Source organism: Schistocerca nitens, chromosome 4 (assembly GCF_023898315.1).
Source record: "Schistocerca nitens isolate TAMUIC-IGC-003100 chromosome 4, iqSchNite1.1, whole genome shotgun sequence".
Taxonomy (NCBI): domain Eukaryota; kingdom Metazoa; phylum Arthropoda; class Insecta; order Orthoptera; family Acrididae; genus Schistocerca; species Schistocerca nitens.
This window is the reverse complement of record NC_064617.1, coordinates 945542043-945556308: the sequence shown is the minus strand read 5'-3', so window position 1 is coordinate 945556308 and position 14266 is coordinate 945542043. Positions and strand designations below refer to the sequence as shown.

The 14266-nt window shown below is 43.5% G+C and overlaps 1 protein-coding gene across 6 annotated transcripts in view; it reads left to right on the top strand.

The window, feature by feature from the left end:
• The window catches only part of LOC126253610 (cuticle protein 21.3-like), a 112473-nt gene extending 100470 nt beyond the window's left edge, over nucleotides 1-12003 (top strand). For all 6 annotated transcript variants that reach the window (XM_049955066.1, XM_049955068.1, XM_049955064.1 and 3 more), the window contains exon 3: nucleotides 11645-12003. In XM_049955066.1, the coding sequence (XP_049811023.1) occupies nucleotides 11645-11857 (213 nt within the window). In that variant the 3' untranslated portion in view covers nucleotides 11858-12003. The remainder of the gene's footprint in view (nucleotides 1-11644) is intronic.
• Nucleotides 12004-14266: the final 2263 nt, after the last annotated feature.

Below are 14266 nucleotides of genomic sequence, written 5' to 3'. Positions count from 1 at the left end.
CTAGCACTGCATGAGCAGCATTCCAGCCATTGTGACGTGACCTGCCGTGTTTGTGTGTCGCTTCTAACCGAGCGGTAGCCGATGTGACAACAGTGTAGCGCCAAGTGACTGACATAATTTATCCTGTAATCTTAAACGGACTGTAGTCAGCCATGGCATCAATTCCGCATTTTCTTGCGCTGAGGCAGGATGTAAACTGCTTTACAGAACTGTGAACCTGGTTTCGCTTTCGCGAGCCACCTTTTGGTTTTATTGATACGAATATATGTGTCGAATCTGCTACACTAAGGAGACAAAAGTCCTGGAACAGCGATATGAACATATTCAGACGTACACAAAGCACAAAAGGGCAGTTCATTGACGGAGCTGTCTTTTGTACTCAGTTAAATATTGTGAAAAGATTTCTGACGTGGTCATGGCCGCAGGAAAGGAATTATCAGACTTTAACGCGGAGTGGTAATTGGAGCCAGGCGTATGGAACATGTCATTACGGAAATCGTTAGGGAATTAAATATCCGCGATCGAAAATATCAAGAGCGTGCCGAGAATACCTGATTTGAGACATTACCTCTCACCACGAACAAGGCAGTGGCCGACGGCCTTCACCTAACGACCAAGAGCGGCGTTCGCGTGAGTTGTCAGTGATAACAGGCAAGCAGTACTGCGTGAACTAACTACAGAAGTCAATGTGGGACGTACGACGAACGTGTCGTTAGTGCAGCGAAATTTGACAGACGACCAACGCGAGTACCAGGTGATCAAAAAGCCAGTATAAATCTGAAAACTGAATAAATCACGAAATGATGTAGATAGAGAGGTACAAACTGACGCACATGCTTGGAATGACATGGGGTTTTATTAGAACCAAAAAATACAAACATTCAAAAAATGTCCGACAGATGGCGCATCATCTGATCAGAATAGCAATAATTAGCATAGCAAATTAAGACAAAGCAATGATGATGTTCTTTACAGGAAATGCTCAATATGTCCACCATGACTCCTCAACAATAGCTCTAGTCGAGGAATAATGTTGTGAACAGTACTGTAAAGCATGTCCGGAGCTATGGTGAGGCATTGGCGTCGGATGTTGTCTTTCAGCATCCCTAGAGATGTCGGTCAATCACGATACACTTGCGACTTCAGCTAACCCCAAAGCCAATAATCGCACGGACTGAGGTCTGGGGACCTGGGGGCCAAGCATGACGAAAGTGGCGGCTGAGCACACGATCATCACCAAACGACGCGCGCAAGAGATCTTTCACGCGTCTAGCAATATGGGGTGTTTTTTTTGTTCTAATAAACCCCCATGCCATTCCAAGCATGTGTGCCATTTTTTACCTCTCTATCTTCATTATTCCGTGGTTTATTAAGTTTTCAAATTTATACTGACTTTTTGATCACCCGGTACATTTGTTAGTAGCACGACAACGCCTACAGCGCTTCTTCTTGGCTCTTAATGATATCGGTTGGGCTTCAGACGAGTGGAAAACCGTGGACTGGTCAGATGAGTCTCGATCTCAATTGGTAGGAGCTGATGGTAGGATTCCAATATGGCGGAGACCCCACCAATCATGGACCAAGTTGTCAACAAGGCTCTGGGCAAGCTGATAGTGACTCCATTATGCTGTGTTTATATGGAATGGACTGGATTCTCTGGTGCAACTGAACCGACCAGTGACTGGAAATGGTAATGTTCGGCTTCTTGTAGACCATTTTCAGTCATTCACGGTCTTCGTGTTCCCAAACAACGATGAAATTGTTGTGTATGACAAAGCGACACGTCACCGGGCCATAGTTGTTTGCGACTGGTTTGAACAACTTTTCGGACAGTTCGAGTGATTTATTTCGCCACGCAGATCACCAGACATGAAACCATTGTAAATTTATGGAACACAATGTAGAGGTCAGGATGCGCACAAAATCCTGCACCGGCATCGTTGTCGCAGTTATTGACGATTAGAGGGGCAGCCTGGATCAGTATTATTGCAGGGTACTTAAAATGGTTTGTTGAGTCCATAGCCACATCCAGCTCCTGCATTACGCCGGAGAAAAGGACGTCCGAGACGATTTTAGGAGGTATCCCATAACTTTTGACACCTCTGTGTGAAGGGACCGATGTCCTTGTAGTTTGGTCCCTTCTCCCGCCTTTAAACCAACCAACCAACGTCTGTGTGTCACGACATGAAGGAGACTCTGGTTTTCAATGGTGTGTCCCTGAGGACATCCGACTCAACGCACGGTATCAGTCACCTTCTGGGAAGCAGAGACCGCAGTGACAAATAAAACGTCGGATTGGATTAAATTTCCTACGATTACAATTGTTATTTAAACGGCCAAGACGAAACAGCAAAAGGCTTTCCATCCAGCTGCTTTCCGGTCATCCGGTTATAGTATATGTTAATGAAGAAACCGCATCACATGGAGATGACCACATCAAGAGAAAAGGAATGTCCAGAGGTAACGTTCAAGCTGCTTGCCCAGCAACGAAATGGATCACATGTCTGGCAGTATTTTTAACGCCTTTTTTCCTGGTGATGTCGGTTATGGAATAGCTCCTGGTTTAATAGTCCTTACAAGAGCAGAACTAATAGCTTATAACAAATGCTTAGCAAAGGAAAATCGTATAACTGAACGATCATTCCCACAAGGGAAACTACGTTTTTCAAGTCTCCGTTCAAAAATACGATTGCCCGTCAGAGGTACCTCCCCATTAATTTATTGTGTATAATGTGGACGAAACAGGAATGGGTAACAAGACGCAGACCATAGCTCAGAGAGTGAAGAGTAAACAAGAGTCATAACTGCAAGAATGATTGGAGTCCTACGGAGATGCTCATGTTCGATACTTTAATACAGCAATAAAACATAATTTTTTAAATTCACTTTAGTTAGATGTATTCCATTTGCGATATCTGCTACGTTTGAACTATTATCCTAATATATTAAATCATCAGTTTTATATAACCCGGTTTCTTGGCAGTTTAGCTTCATTTCATGAATTTATAATGTCTTCCTTCCCTGCGGGATACAAACGAACAGCCCATTGACATCCTTCTTCAAACGAAGCTATTGATCTATTCACTTCGTTGCTGAGATAGCTACCGTGTCTATGACAGTCGAACACACGACTCCAATAGGACAGAAAGCCTTCGTTGGTTTGATGCGATCCGAGAACACGTCCCCTCCCGCTCCAACCTCACAATTTCCCAGCAGAGCCTACACTCGTCCTCATTTATGAACATATTGCAATCTCTGTGATCCCTTACAATGTTTACCCACTACAATTCCTTGTAGTTCAAATGGTTCAAATGGCGCTGAGTTCAATGGGACTTAACTTCTGAGGTCATCAGTCCCCTAGAACTTATAACTACTTAAACCTAATTAACCTAAAGACATCACACACATCCATGCCCGAGGCAGGATTCCAACCTGCGTCCGTAGCGGTCGCGCGATTCCAGACTGTAGCGCCTAGAACCGCTCGGCCATTCCGGCCGGCATTCCTTGTAGTACCGTGGCAGTTATTCGCTGATGTGTCCTGTCGTCATATCATTTCATCTAGTCAGTCCGTTCCACCTACTCCTTTTCTTGACTATTTTACGGACAATCTCCTTATTTCCTATTAGTCCACCTAATTTCAACATTCTTCTATAGCTCCAGATCTCATCGTTGCAGTTCTATTCCTTTAGGATTTCCTGACACGAAAAAAACAAGATGTGAGATACCAAACAGAGAATGTCAGCTTTACTAAGACCCACGACTCACGATGTGCATTAATACTGCCCAAGTGGCTCAACGAATTAAATTGCTACAGTTGTACTTCCAAAAGAAATTACGCCAAATAGTCATTTAAATATGCGACTGGCCATTAAAATTGCTACACCACGAAGATGACTTGCTACAGACGCGAAATTTAACGGACAGGAAGGAGATACGGTGATATGCAAATGATTAGCTTTTCAGAGCATTCACACAAGGTTGGCGCCGGTGGTGACACCTACAACGTGCTGACATGAGGTAAGTTTCCAACCGATTTGACATACACAAACAGCATTTGATCGGCGTTGCCTGGTGAAAGGTTGTTGTGATGCCTCGTGTAAGGAGCAGAAATGCGTACCATCACGTTTCCGACATTGATAAAGGTCGGATTGTACCCTATCGCGATTGCGGATTATCGTATCGCGACATTGCATTGATGGAGATCCAATGACTGTTAGCAGAATATGGAATCGGTGGGTTCAGGAGGGTGATACGGAACACCGCGCTGGATCCCAACGACCTCGTATCACTAGCAGTCGAGATGACAGGCATCTTAGCCGCATGTCTGTAACGGATCGTGCAGCCACGTCTCGATCCCTGAGTCTACGGATGGGGACGTTTGCAAGACAACAACCATCTGCACGAACAGTTCGACGACGTTTGCAGCAGCATGGACTATCAGCTCGGAGACCATGGCTGCGGTTACCCTTGACGCTGCATCAAAGACAGGAGCGCCTGCGATGATGTACTCAACGACCAACCTGGGTGCACGAATGGCAAAACGTCATTTTTTCGGATGAATCCAAGTTCTGTGTATAGCATCATGACGGTCGGATCCGTGTTTGGCGCCATCGCGGTGAACGCACATTGGAAGCGTGTATTCGTCATTGCCATACTGGCGTATAACCCGACGTGATGATATGGGGTGCCATTGATTACACGTCTCGGTCACCTCTTGTTCACATTGACGGCACTTTTAACAGTGGAAGTTACATTTCATATGTGTTACGACCAGTGGCTCTACCCTTCATTCGATCCCTGTGAAACCCTACATTTCAGCAGGATAATGCATGACCGCATGTTGCAGGTCCTGTACAGTTCTTTCTGGATACAGAAAATCTTTGAGTGCTGCACTGGCCAGCGCATTCTTGATCTCTCACCAATTGAAAACGTCTGGTCAATGGTGTCCGAGCAACTGGCTCGTCACAATACGCTAGTCACTACTCTTGATGAACTGTGCTATCGTGTTGAAGTTGCTTGGGCAGCTGTACTGTACACGCCATCCAAGCTCTGTCTGACTCAATGGCCAGGCGTATCAAGGCCGTTATTACGGGCAGCGGTGATTGTTCTGGGTACTGATATCCTCAGGATCTATGGACCTAAATTGCGTGAAAATGTAATCACATATCAGTTCTAGTATAATATATTTTTCCAATGAATACCCGTTTATCATCTGCATTTGTTCTTGGTGTAGCAATTTTAATGACCAGTAGTGTATTTAATTGATGACGTACTATCGACCGTTACTAGTAATCTAATGTCTATACATAGCAACATTGGTGAAATTTTGGTACTAGCACGACTGTGGAAGTTAGGTGTTCAATGCATAACTTTAGGCATGAATGGATCCAGTTGTCTGTTATGTCTGATTTTTGTGTATTGTTTTGTGGGAAAGATTTGATGCACGTTAACTTTATTATATACAATCATATGAGAAGATCATACTCTTTCTCTGTTAGAGGAGCGTGATATGAGTGGCGTTCTGTCATTTGCGCGGCACTTCGCAGATCTGTAAGCTGTCAGAGGCTGGTCTCTGTACAAAGAGCACTGCCATGAAAACCAGAGTGCGAAAAAGACCATTACGGGTCCGGTTAAAGTAGACGCCTCTAGCAGAGACAGAAATAAGGGGGAAGGAGAATGTGAATAACTGTATTAGGCGCCTCAAAAAAGGCAGACACATATAAACCTCATCAAAATCGAGGTCGGGATCAGTGATACCCTGGGTATTATCACTGCATGGGTGACATTTTGTCATCAAGATAATGCCTGTATGAGCAGTAAAATAGCACAAGTGAAACAATTTATATTCCAAAGGGGAAGGATTGTTTCAGACGCTTCCACAAAAAGTGAAGCAATCTGCACCATGTTTTTGTATTTGTTGTTGTTGTTGTGGTCTTCAGTCCTGAGACTGGTTTGATGCAACTCTCCATGCTACTCTATCCTGTGCAAGCTTCTTCATCTCCCAGTACCTACTGCAACCTACATCCTTCTGAATCTGCTTAGTGTATTCATCTCTTGGTCTCCCCCTACGATTTTTACCCTCCACGCTGCCCTCCAATACTAAATTGGTGATCCCTTGATGCCTCAGAACATGTCCTACCAACCGATCCCTTCTTCTGGTCAAGTTGTGCCACAAACTTCTCTTCTCCCCAATCCTATTCAGTACCTCCTCATTAGTTATGTGATCTACCCATCTAATCTTCAGCATTCTTCTGTAGCACCACATTTCGAAAGCTGCTATTCTCTTCTTGTCCAAACTATTTACCGTCCATGTTTCACTTCCATACATGGCTACATTCCATACAAATACTTTCAGAAATGACTTCCTGACACTTAAATCTATACTCGATGTTAACAAATTTCTCTTCTTCAGAAACGCTTTCCTTGCCATTGCCAGTCTACATTTTATATCCTCTCTCCTTCGACCATCATCAGTTATTTTACTCCCCAAATAGCAAAACTCCTTTACTACTTTAAGTGTCTCATTCCCGAATCTAATACCCTCAACATCACCCGACTTAATTCGACTACATTCCATTATCCTCGTTTTGCTTTTGTTGATGTTCATCTTATATCCTCCCTTCAAGACACCATCCATTCCGTTCAACTACTCTTCCAAGTCCTTTGCTGTCTCTGACAGAATTACAATGTCATCGGCGGACCTCAAAGTTTTTATTTCTTCTCCATGGATTTTAATACCTACACCAAATTTTTCTTTTATTTCATTTACTGCTTGCACAATATACAGATTGAATAACATCGGGGAGAGGCTACAACCCTGTCTCACTGCCTTCCCAACCACTGCTTCCCTTTCATGTCCCTCGACTCTTATAACTGCCATCTGGTTTCTGTACAAATTGTTAATAGCCTGTCGCTCCCTGTATTTTACCCCTGCCACCTTTAGAATTTGAAAGAGAGTATTCCAGTCAACATTGTCAAAAGCTTTCTCTAAGTCTACAAATGATAGAAACGTAGGTTTGCCTTTCCTTAATCTTTCTTCTAAGATAAGTCGTGAGGTCAGTATTGCCTCACGTGTTCCAGTATTTCTACGGAATCCAAACTGATCTTCCCCGAGGTCTGCTTCTACCAGTTTTTCCATTCATCTGTAAAGAATTCGTGTTAGTATTTTGCAGCTGTGGCTTATTAAACTTATTGTTCGGTAATTCTCACATCTGTCAGCACCTGCTGTCTTTGGGATTGGAATTATTATATTCTTCTTGAAGTCTGAGGGTATTTCGCCTGTTTCATACATCTTGCTCACCAGATGGTAGAGTTTTGTCAGGACTGGCTCTCCCAAGGCCGTCAGTAGTTCCAATGGAATGTTGTCTACTCCGGGGGCCTTGTTTCGACTCAGGTCTTTCAGTGCTCTGTCAAACTCTTCACGCAATATCGTATCTCCCATTTCATCTTCATCTACATCCTCTTCCATTTCCATAATATTGTCCTCAAGTACATCGCCCTTGTGTAGACCCTCTATATACTCCTTCCACCTTTCTGCCTTCCCTTCTTTGCTTAGAACTGGGTTTCCATCTGAGCTCTCGATATTCATACAAGTGGTTCTATTCTCTCCAAAGGTCTCTTTAATTTTCCTGTAGGCAGTATCTATGTTACCCCTAGCGAGACAAGCCTCTACATCCTTACATTTGTCCTCTAGCCATCCCTGCTTAGCCATTTTGCACTTCCTGTCGACCTCATTTTTGAGACGTTTGTATTCCTTAGTGCCCGCTTCATTTACTGCATTTTTATATTATCTCCTTTCATCAATTAAATTCAATATTTCTTCTGTTACCCAAGGATTTCTACTAGCCTTCGTCTTTTTACCTACTTGATCCTCTGTTGCCTTCACTACTTCATCCCTCAAAGCTACCCATTCTTCTTCTACTGTATTTCTTTCCCCCATTCCTGTCAATTGTTCCCTTCTGCTCTCCCTGAAACTCTGTACAACCTTTGGTTCTTTCACTTTATCCAGGTCCCATCCCCTTAAATTCCCACCTTTTTGGTGTTTCTTCAGTTTTAATCTACAGGTCATAACCAATAGATTGTGGTCAGAGTCCACATCTGCCCCTGGAAATGTCTTACAATTTAAAACCTGGTTCCTAAATCTCTGTTTTACCATTATATAATCTATCTGATACCTTTTAGTATCTCCAGGGTTCTTCCATGTATACAACCTTCTATCATGATTCTTAAACCAAGTGTTAGCTATGATTAAGTTGTGCTCTGTGCAAAATTCTACCAGGCGGCTTCCTCTTTCATTTCTTAACCCCAATCCATATTCACCTACTACGTTTCCTTCTCTCCCTTTTCCTACACTCGAATTCCAGTCACCCATGACTATTAAATTTTCGTCTCCCTTCACTATCTGAATAATTTCTTTTATTTCCTCATACATTTCTTCAATTTCTTCGTCATCTGCAGAGCTGGTTGGCATATAAACTTGTACTACTGTAATAGGTGTGGGCTTCGTATCTATCTTGGCCACAATAATGCGTTCACTAAGCTGTTTGTAGCAGCTTACCTGCGTTCCTATTTTCCTATTCATTATTAAACCTACTCCTGCATTACCCCTATTTGACTTTGTGTTTATAACGCTGTGGTCACCTGACCAGAATTCTTGTTCCTCCTGCCACCGAATTTCACTAATTCCCACTATATCTAACTTTAACCTATCCATTTCCCTTTTCAAATTTTCTAACCTACCTGCCCGATTAAGGGATCTGACATTCCACGCTCCGATCCGTAGAACGCCAGTTTTCTTTCTCCTGATAACGACATCCTCTTGAGTAGTCCCCGCCCGGAGATCCGAATGGGGGACTATTTTACCTCCGGAATATTTTACCCAAGAGGACGCCATCATCATTTAATCATAATTTAATCATAATTTGTATTACAAAGTTATAAATTTGTAGTAATTATTACATTCTTGTGCCATAAAATATGAACTATAAACTCTGTAACATTTTTCCACCATAAAAGTAAAATAACTCAAGCCTTTATTCATAGCTTTTCTTTAAAATATCAAAAGACTATTAAGATGAACTAAAACCCGAACCGCCTTCCCCATTAAATTTGCAGAGCGTAAAATTCGTTATTATTTTTCATCATCTAAGATGACAAAATATTCAGAGAATTCAACTTAATTCACCATTTTTTTTAATGTGCTCAGATTATAAAGGGTTATCTTTCCTCTTCACTGCTATCAAAGTGTCAGAGCAACTGCGAAAATAGCAGTTTGCACATGGAGACCCCGAGAAGATGACAAAATATTCAGAGAATTCAACTTAATTCACCATTGTTCTTTTTTTTTTTTTTTTAAAAAAAGTGTTCAGATTAGAAAGGGTTATCTTTGCTCTTCATTGGTATCAAAGATCCAGAGCAGCTGCTAAAATAGCAGTTTGCACGCGGAGACCCCGAGTAGCAGGAAGGCTGGTGGAGTACCCATTTTCCAGCATCGGTTGTGTGCCAACGGCTCCTTCAGGTAGCAGCCTCAGAAGGACGCCTGCACTACTTTCACGCATATCTGACAGCTATCGCCGGGTATATAAACGGACCATAGGCAAACCTAGGCACAGTCCAGCAGCAGACAGGCAGCGGGAGCAACAGTAGCAGCGGTCGTCGCACTGGAAACCTACACCACCAACATGAAGTGCTTGGTGAGTGTGATTCAGCATTCCAGCGACGTCTAACATTCGTTCCTATGACACATCTGTAAGCTGGATGTTTCACTCTGACATTAGTAGCATCTAGGCGTCTGGAAGTACGTTCATCTTGAAGCGAAACCAAGACATTTAGAGAGTAACAGGAATAACTTCTGATTCACCCGCCTAAACTAAGCGATGGCTATACGACTCGTATTATTCTCTTGTATTTTCCTTTTTGTATACATTTCCTGCTGGTATTGCAGAACTGTTTAACATGTGGGTTAAGTCCACGAAAAATTTACTGCTATATTAGAGTCTGATGCAAGACCATTCGAAGATGTTAATATGCAGTCTGCGTCGATAATTTTCTGTACCAAGCTATTGGGTTGGGTTGGGTTGTTTGGGGTAGGAGACCAGAAATCGAGGTCATCGGTCTCATCGGATTAGGGAAGGATGGGGAAGGAAGTCGGCCGTGTCCTTTGAAAGGAAAAATCTTGTCATTTGCCTGGAGCGATTTAGGGAAATCTCTGAAAACCTAAATCAGGAAGGCCGGACGTGGGATTGAACCGTCGTCCTCCCGAATGCAAGTCCAGTGTGCTAGCCACTGCGCCATCTCGTTCGGTCAGGCTATTGGGAGAAGGAAACGTTAACATTTATTATTGTCATTTAAGACATGGGTGGAACACAAGCAAACACCGAGATTTTAAATTTAAATACAAATTAATATTTCGAACATATAAATATGAAAGTTATCACGTATATGACGTAAAGCAACCAGATATCTTCCGATGGAGGTGGGCTTGTGGAACAGAGATCAGGAATTTAATACTTAATTTAGAAAAAGTATTACATGAGTAAAGCATCAGGAACAGCTCATTGAAACTGGACGATTTGACAATGAATAAGAACGGGAGTATATTTTCTAGTGTGTATCTACTTCAGTGAAGAGATCTGTATAGTAAGTTCCAGGCACTCAGTTACGTTGTTTCCCAGCATTCTTACAGGAAACTGCTGAAATAAAACAACAGAAATAAGGTTAACAACGTCTATACAAGAAAAGTAGCACTGTTCTGGCCACATATAATCCACCTACGTCTGTCCCACTCCTATATCATCAATTAGCCATGTGAATGCAGTATGGAGGGGTGGACGACAGTAATTCACACTGCTAAACTGCTGTCAGTTTATCAGAGCTGGTACCGCTAACAAGCGGTCAAGCAGCTCCTCAGCTGGCTTCAGGAGGATGAGTGCGCGACCCTCCCATAAAGGAAAAATCCCTGGTAGTACCAGAAATCGAACCCATGTCTTCTACGCGGCAGTCAGCCACATAGACGGTCAATCAGCTAAGGAGGTGCAAAATGAATGTTTATAACACATACTGAAAAAGATATAAGAGAAGATGCACTCGAGTCTCTGGCTTCTTGCACAGTGGATCCACTACAATGTATTTACTATGTTCGTCACTTTTCTCTTAATTTGTAATCGGTAAGTAAACGAGATAACAATAATTTCTTTCGTACCGCCCTTGAAGCGAGTTAAATATGAATGAATTTTCTTCATGACAACAGGATCATATAAAGAAAGCCATGTTTGACAGATAACAGCACAACTTTTATAAGTTTACTGCAGCGCAGTTACTTCCCAACATAGTAGTCACTTGAAATCTGTAAAAGCTATCTTTGCTGTAGCGACTCGTGATATTTTTGACATGAGCACCTCAATCCTACTTTCAGATCGTCCTGAGTGCTGTCGTGGCCGTGGCCTTGGCGAAGCCCGGCTTCCTGGGGGCGGGCGTCGCCGCCCCCGCCTACGCCGCAGGCCTCGCTGCCGCCGTCCAGCCAGCTCCTGTCTACGTGGGCGGCATCCACCCCGGCCTCGCCGCCTACGGTCCGGCCAACATCGTCGTCGGGCCCGGCGGCTACAACCTGGACACCCCTGACGTGGCCGCCGCCAGGGGCGCTCACCTGGCCGCCGTCGCCCAGACGAGGGCCCGCGACGCCGCCATCAACGGCGCCGCCCTCGCCGCCGCCTCCGCCGCCGCCTACGGCGCCTACGCCGCCCCCGCTGTGGTCGCCGCCCCCGCCGTCGCCGCCGTCGCTCCTGCGGCTGTCGCTGCTCCTGGCCTATTGGCTGCTCCCGGATCTCTGGCTGCGCTCAAGGCTGCCTACCACGGCTAAAGCAACTACGCTAGACGACGGTTAACACTGTGCAACGGATCACCTCACCGAATACTCAAAAGGGAGAAAGCAGTACGAACTGTAAAGTAATCGTTTATACTGTACAGAAAAAGGCAAAAGATAATAAATTATACTTTACATTCTAATTATTCTGTTGTTATTTAGATAATACCATTGTTTTACTACCTTAGACGCCGCGCGGGATTAGCCGAGCGCTCATGGACTGTGCGCCTGATCCCGGCAGAGGTTCGAGTCCTCCCTCGGGCATGGGTGTGTGTGTTTGTCCTTAGGATAATTTAGGTTAAGTAGTGTGTAAGCTTAGGGACTGATGACCTTAGCAGTTAAGTCCCATAAGATTTCACACACACACACCATTGTTGTACTTCCTTACAAGACAAACACAACACTACACTGAATAAATATCAACAGCATAGGACTACTTAACCTTACTGGACGAAATTATTAGTCGCTTCCATAACAGAGATCGTTGGCAACATGGAGCATTATGATGGTGAGAGACTGGTGCTCATGTGAACATCCACAGAAAATGGCTGAAATGGCTCTACCACTATGGGACTTAACATCTGAGGTCATCAGTCCCCTAGACTAGGAACTACGTAAACGTAACGAACCTAAGGACATCACACACATCCATGCCCGAGCAGGCTTCGAACCTGCGACCGTAGCAGCAGCGCGGTTCCGGACTAAAGCGCCTAGAACCGCTCGGCTACAGCTGCTGCCTAAACCTTCACAGATCGTGTACGCCGTGAAAGTAGCGCATATGATCCAATAGATTGTATGGATGCAGCATTACACTGGTTGAAGTGGAGATGTGTTAGAATAGCAGAAATTAATTATCGTGTTTGGACATGACCCTGACCACAATTGGCATTCCTGATTCATTAGTGTTTCGACATGGATTAACCAATGTTATTACAAAGATTGACATACCATTCGCTGTTATGTAACACAGTGTAAGATCAGTGGTCATAAAATTATCCCAATGGATGGGGGCTCAAGACGAATGTGATGACTTGTCAGTCACAATCTAAAACTTTTTAAGTATTGCTACTATTAGTAAATAAATTCTTTAATGACCAGTTTCCTATTGAAAAATATGTAGATAACTGCACCCAGTCCAACTTTGGAGTTGGGTACTTTGCAAAAATGTCAAAATATGAAGATACACTTGTTAAATGGGCCAAACAACATAGAATTTCAGTTGATGTGTGGCGTCAAATGCACTAAAGGCCCAAGCAGGTCTTTAACTCAGAGTGTGGAAGCTGTAGTTTGGACCGCAGTTGGTTTTATGATATCTTACAGGTCTTGTTCATATGATAGCTTAGTCCCACTTACTCAGGCTAGGTAGAAACGAACCATGATGGCAATGTCAACGTTCTTGATGAACATCTCCTGGTATTTCCTCCACATATTCACGATGAGTGCTTAATTGACACATCACATGACTGCAAGCTGACGTTCCTTGATTGTTGAGGATTCAGGCACGCTGTCACACATCAACTGGTCCCTCTAATTCGCTCTACCATTCTCCCATAGAAGATATCTGTGACCGTATCAAGCAACACCCCTGCACTTTGGTAGGTCTACGGGATGCAATCATCAATGGTAGGCGTTTGTCTGATAAGGCATACGTGAACAAACTTTTGGACTATCTCCGAATCGTGGGTATTAGCCAGACAATAACAGATGTTGCATTTTATTCACGCTATTCCTCGTGAGTGTGACAAGTTTTTTTTTTCCAATGTGCTTTCGTGAAGCAATACTCTGAAGAAGTATTGTAATACAACTCTCAATGACTTTCTGCAGTGACATTCATCATTTGCACCCGATGTTATGAATGGGTTGTCAAGCGAATCTAATGATAAGTAAACATTTACAAGTGAAACTTCCACGTGGATTAAAACTGAATACTGGAGCGTCTCTCAAACTCGGGCTCTTGTCCTCCGCAGGCAACGATCTGACCAGATGAGCGTGGATAGCTTGGTCGTTAAGAGTAATCTGAATGGAAAGCAGGATTCTAGGTTAGGGCCAAATTAAAGAACACGTTATTAACTACCAGGAAGTTTCAAAACAGCTCATATTCCCCAGTGGATTTCAAGATTTCTTTTGGGAACTCTAAAGAGATTTACACTGTTCTTCTTAGAAATTCTTAATAATTGCGGCTTCAGTTTCTGCGTAAGTCGGGTGCAGTGTGAATGTGGGACGGACATTAAACGTAGAAACAAAAATTTATCCTTGTGGCCACCAACTATTTCTCGAACTTTTGCCGCTGAACTAACGTTCCGAACGTAAAGGTCACTGTACAGTGCACGTTGACATAAGTAAGCAAATGGCACAACAGTCTGTTTCTAAATCGTTCGCTGATGACAGACAAATCAGGGTTCCCAC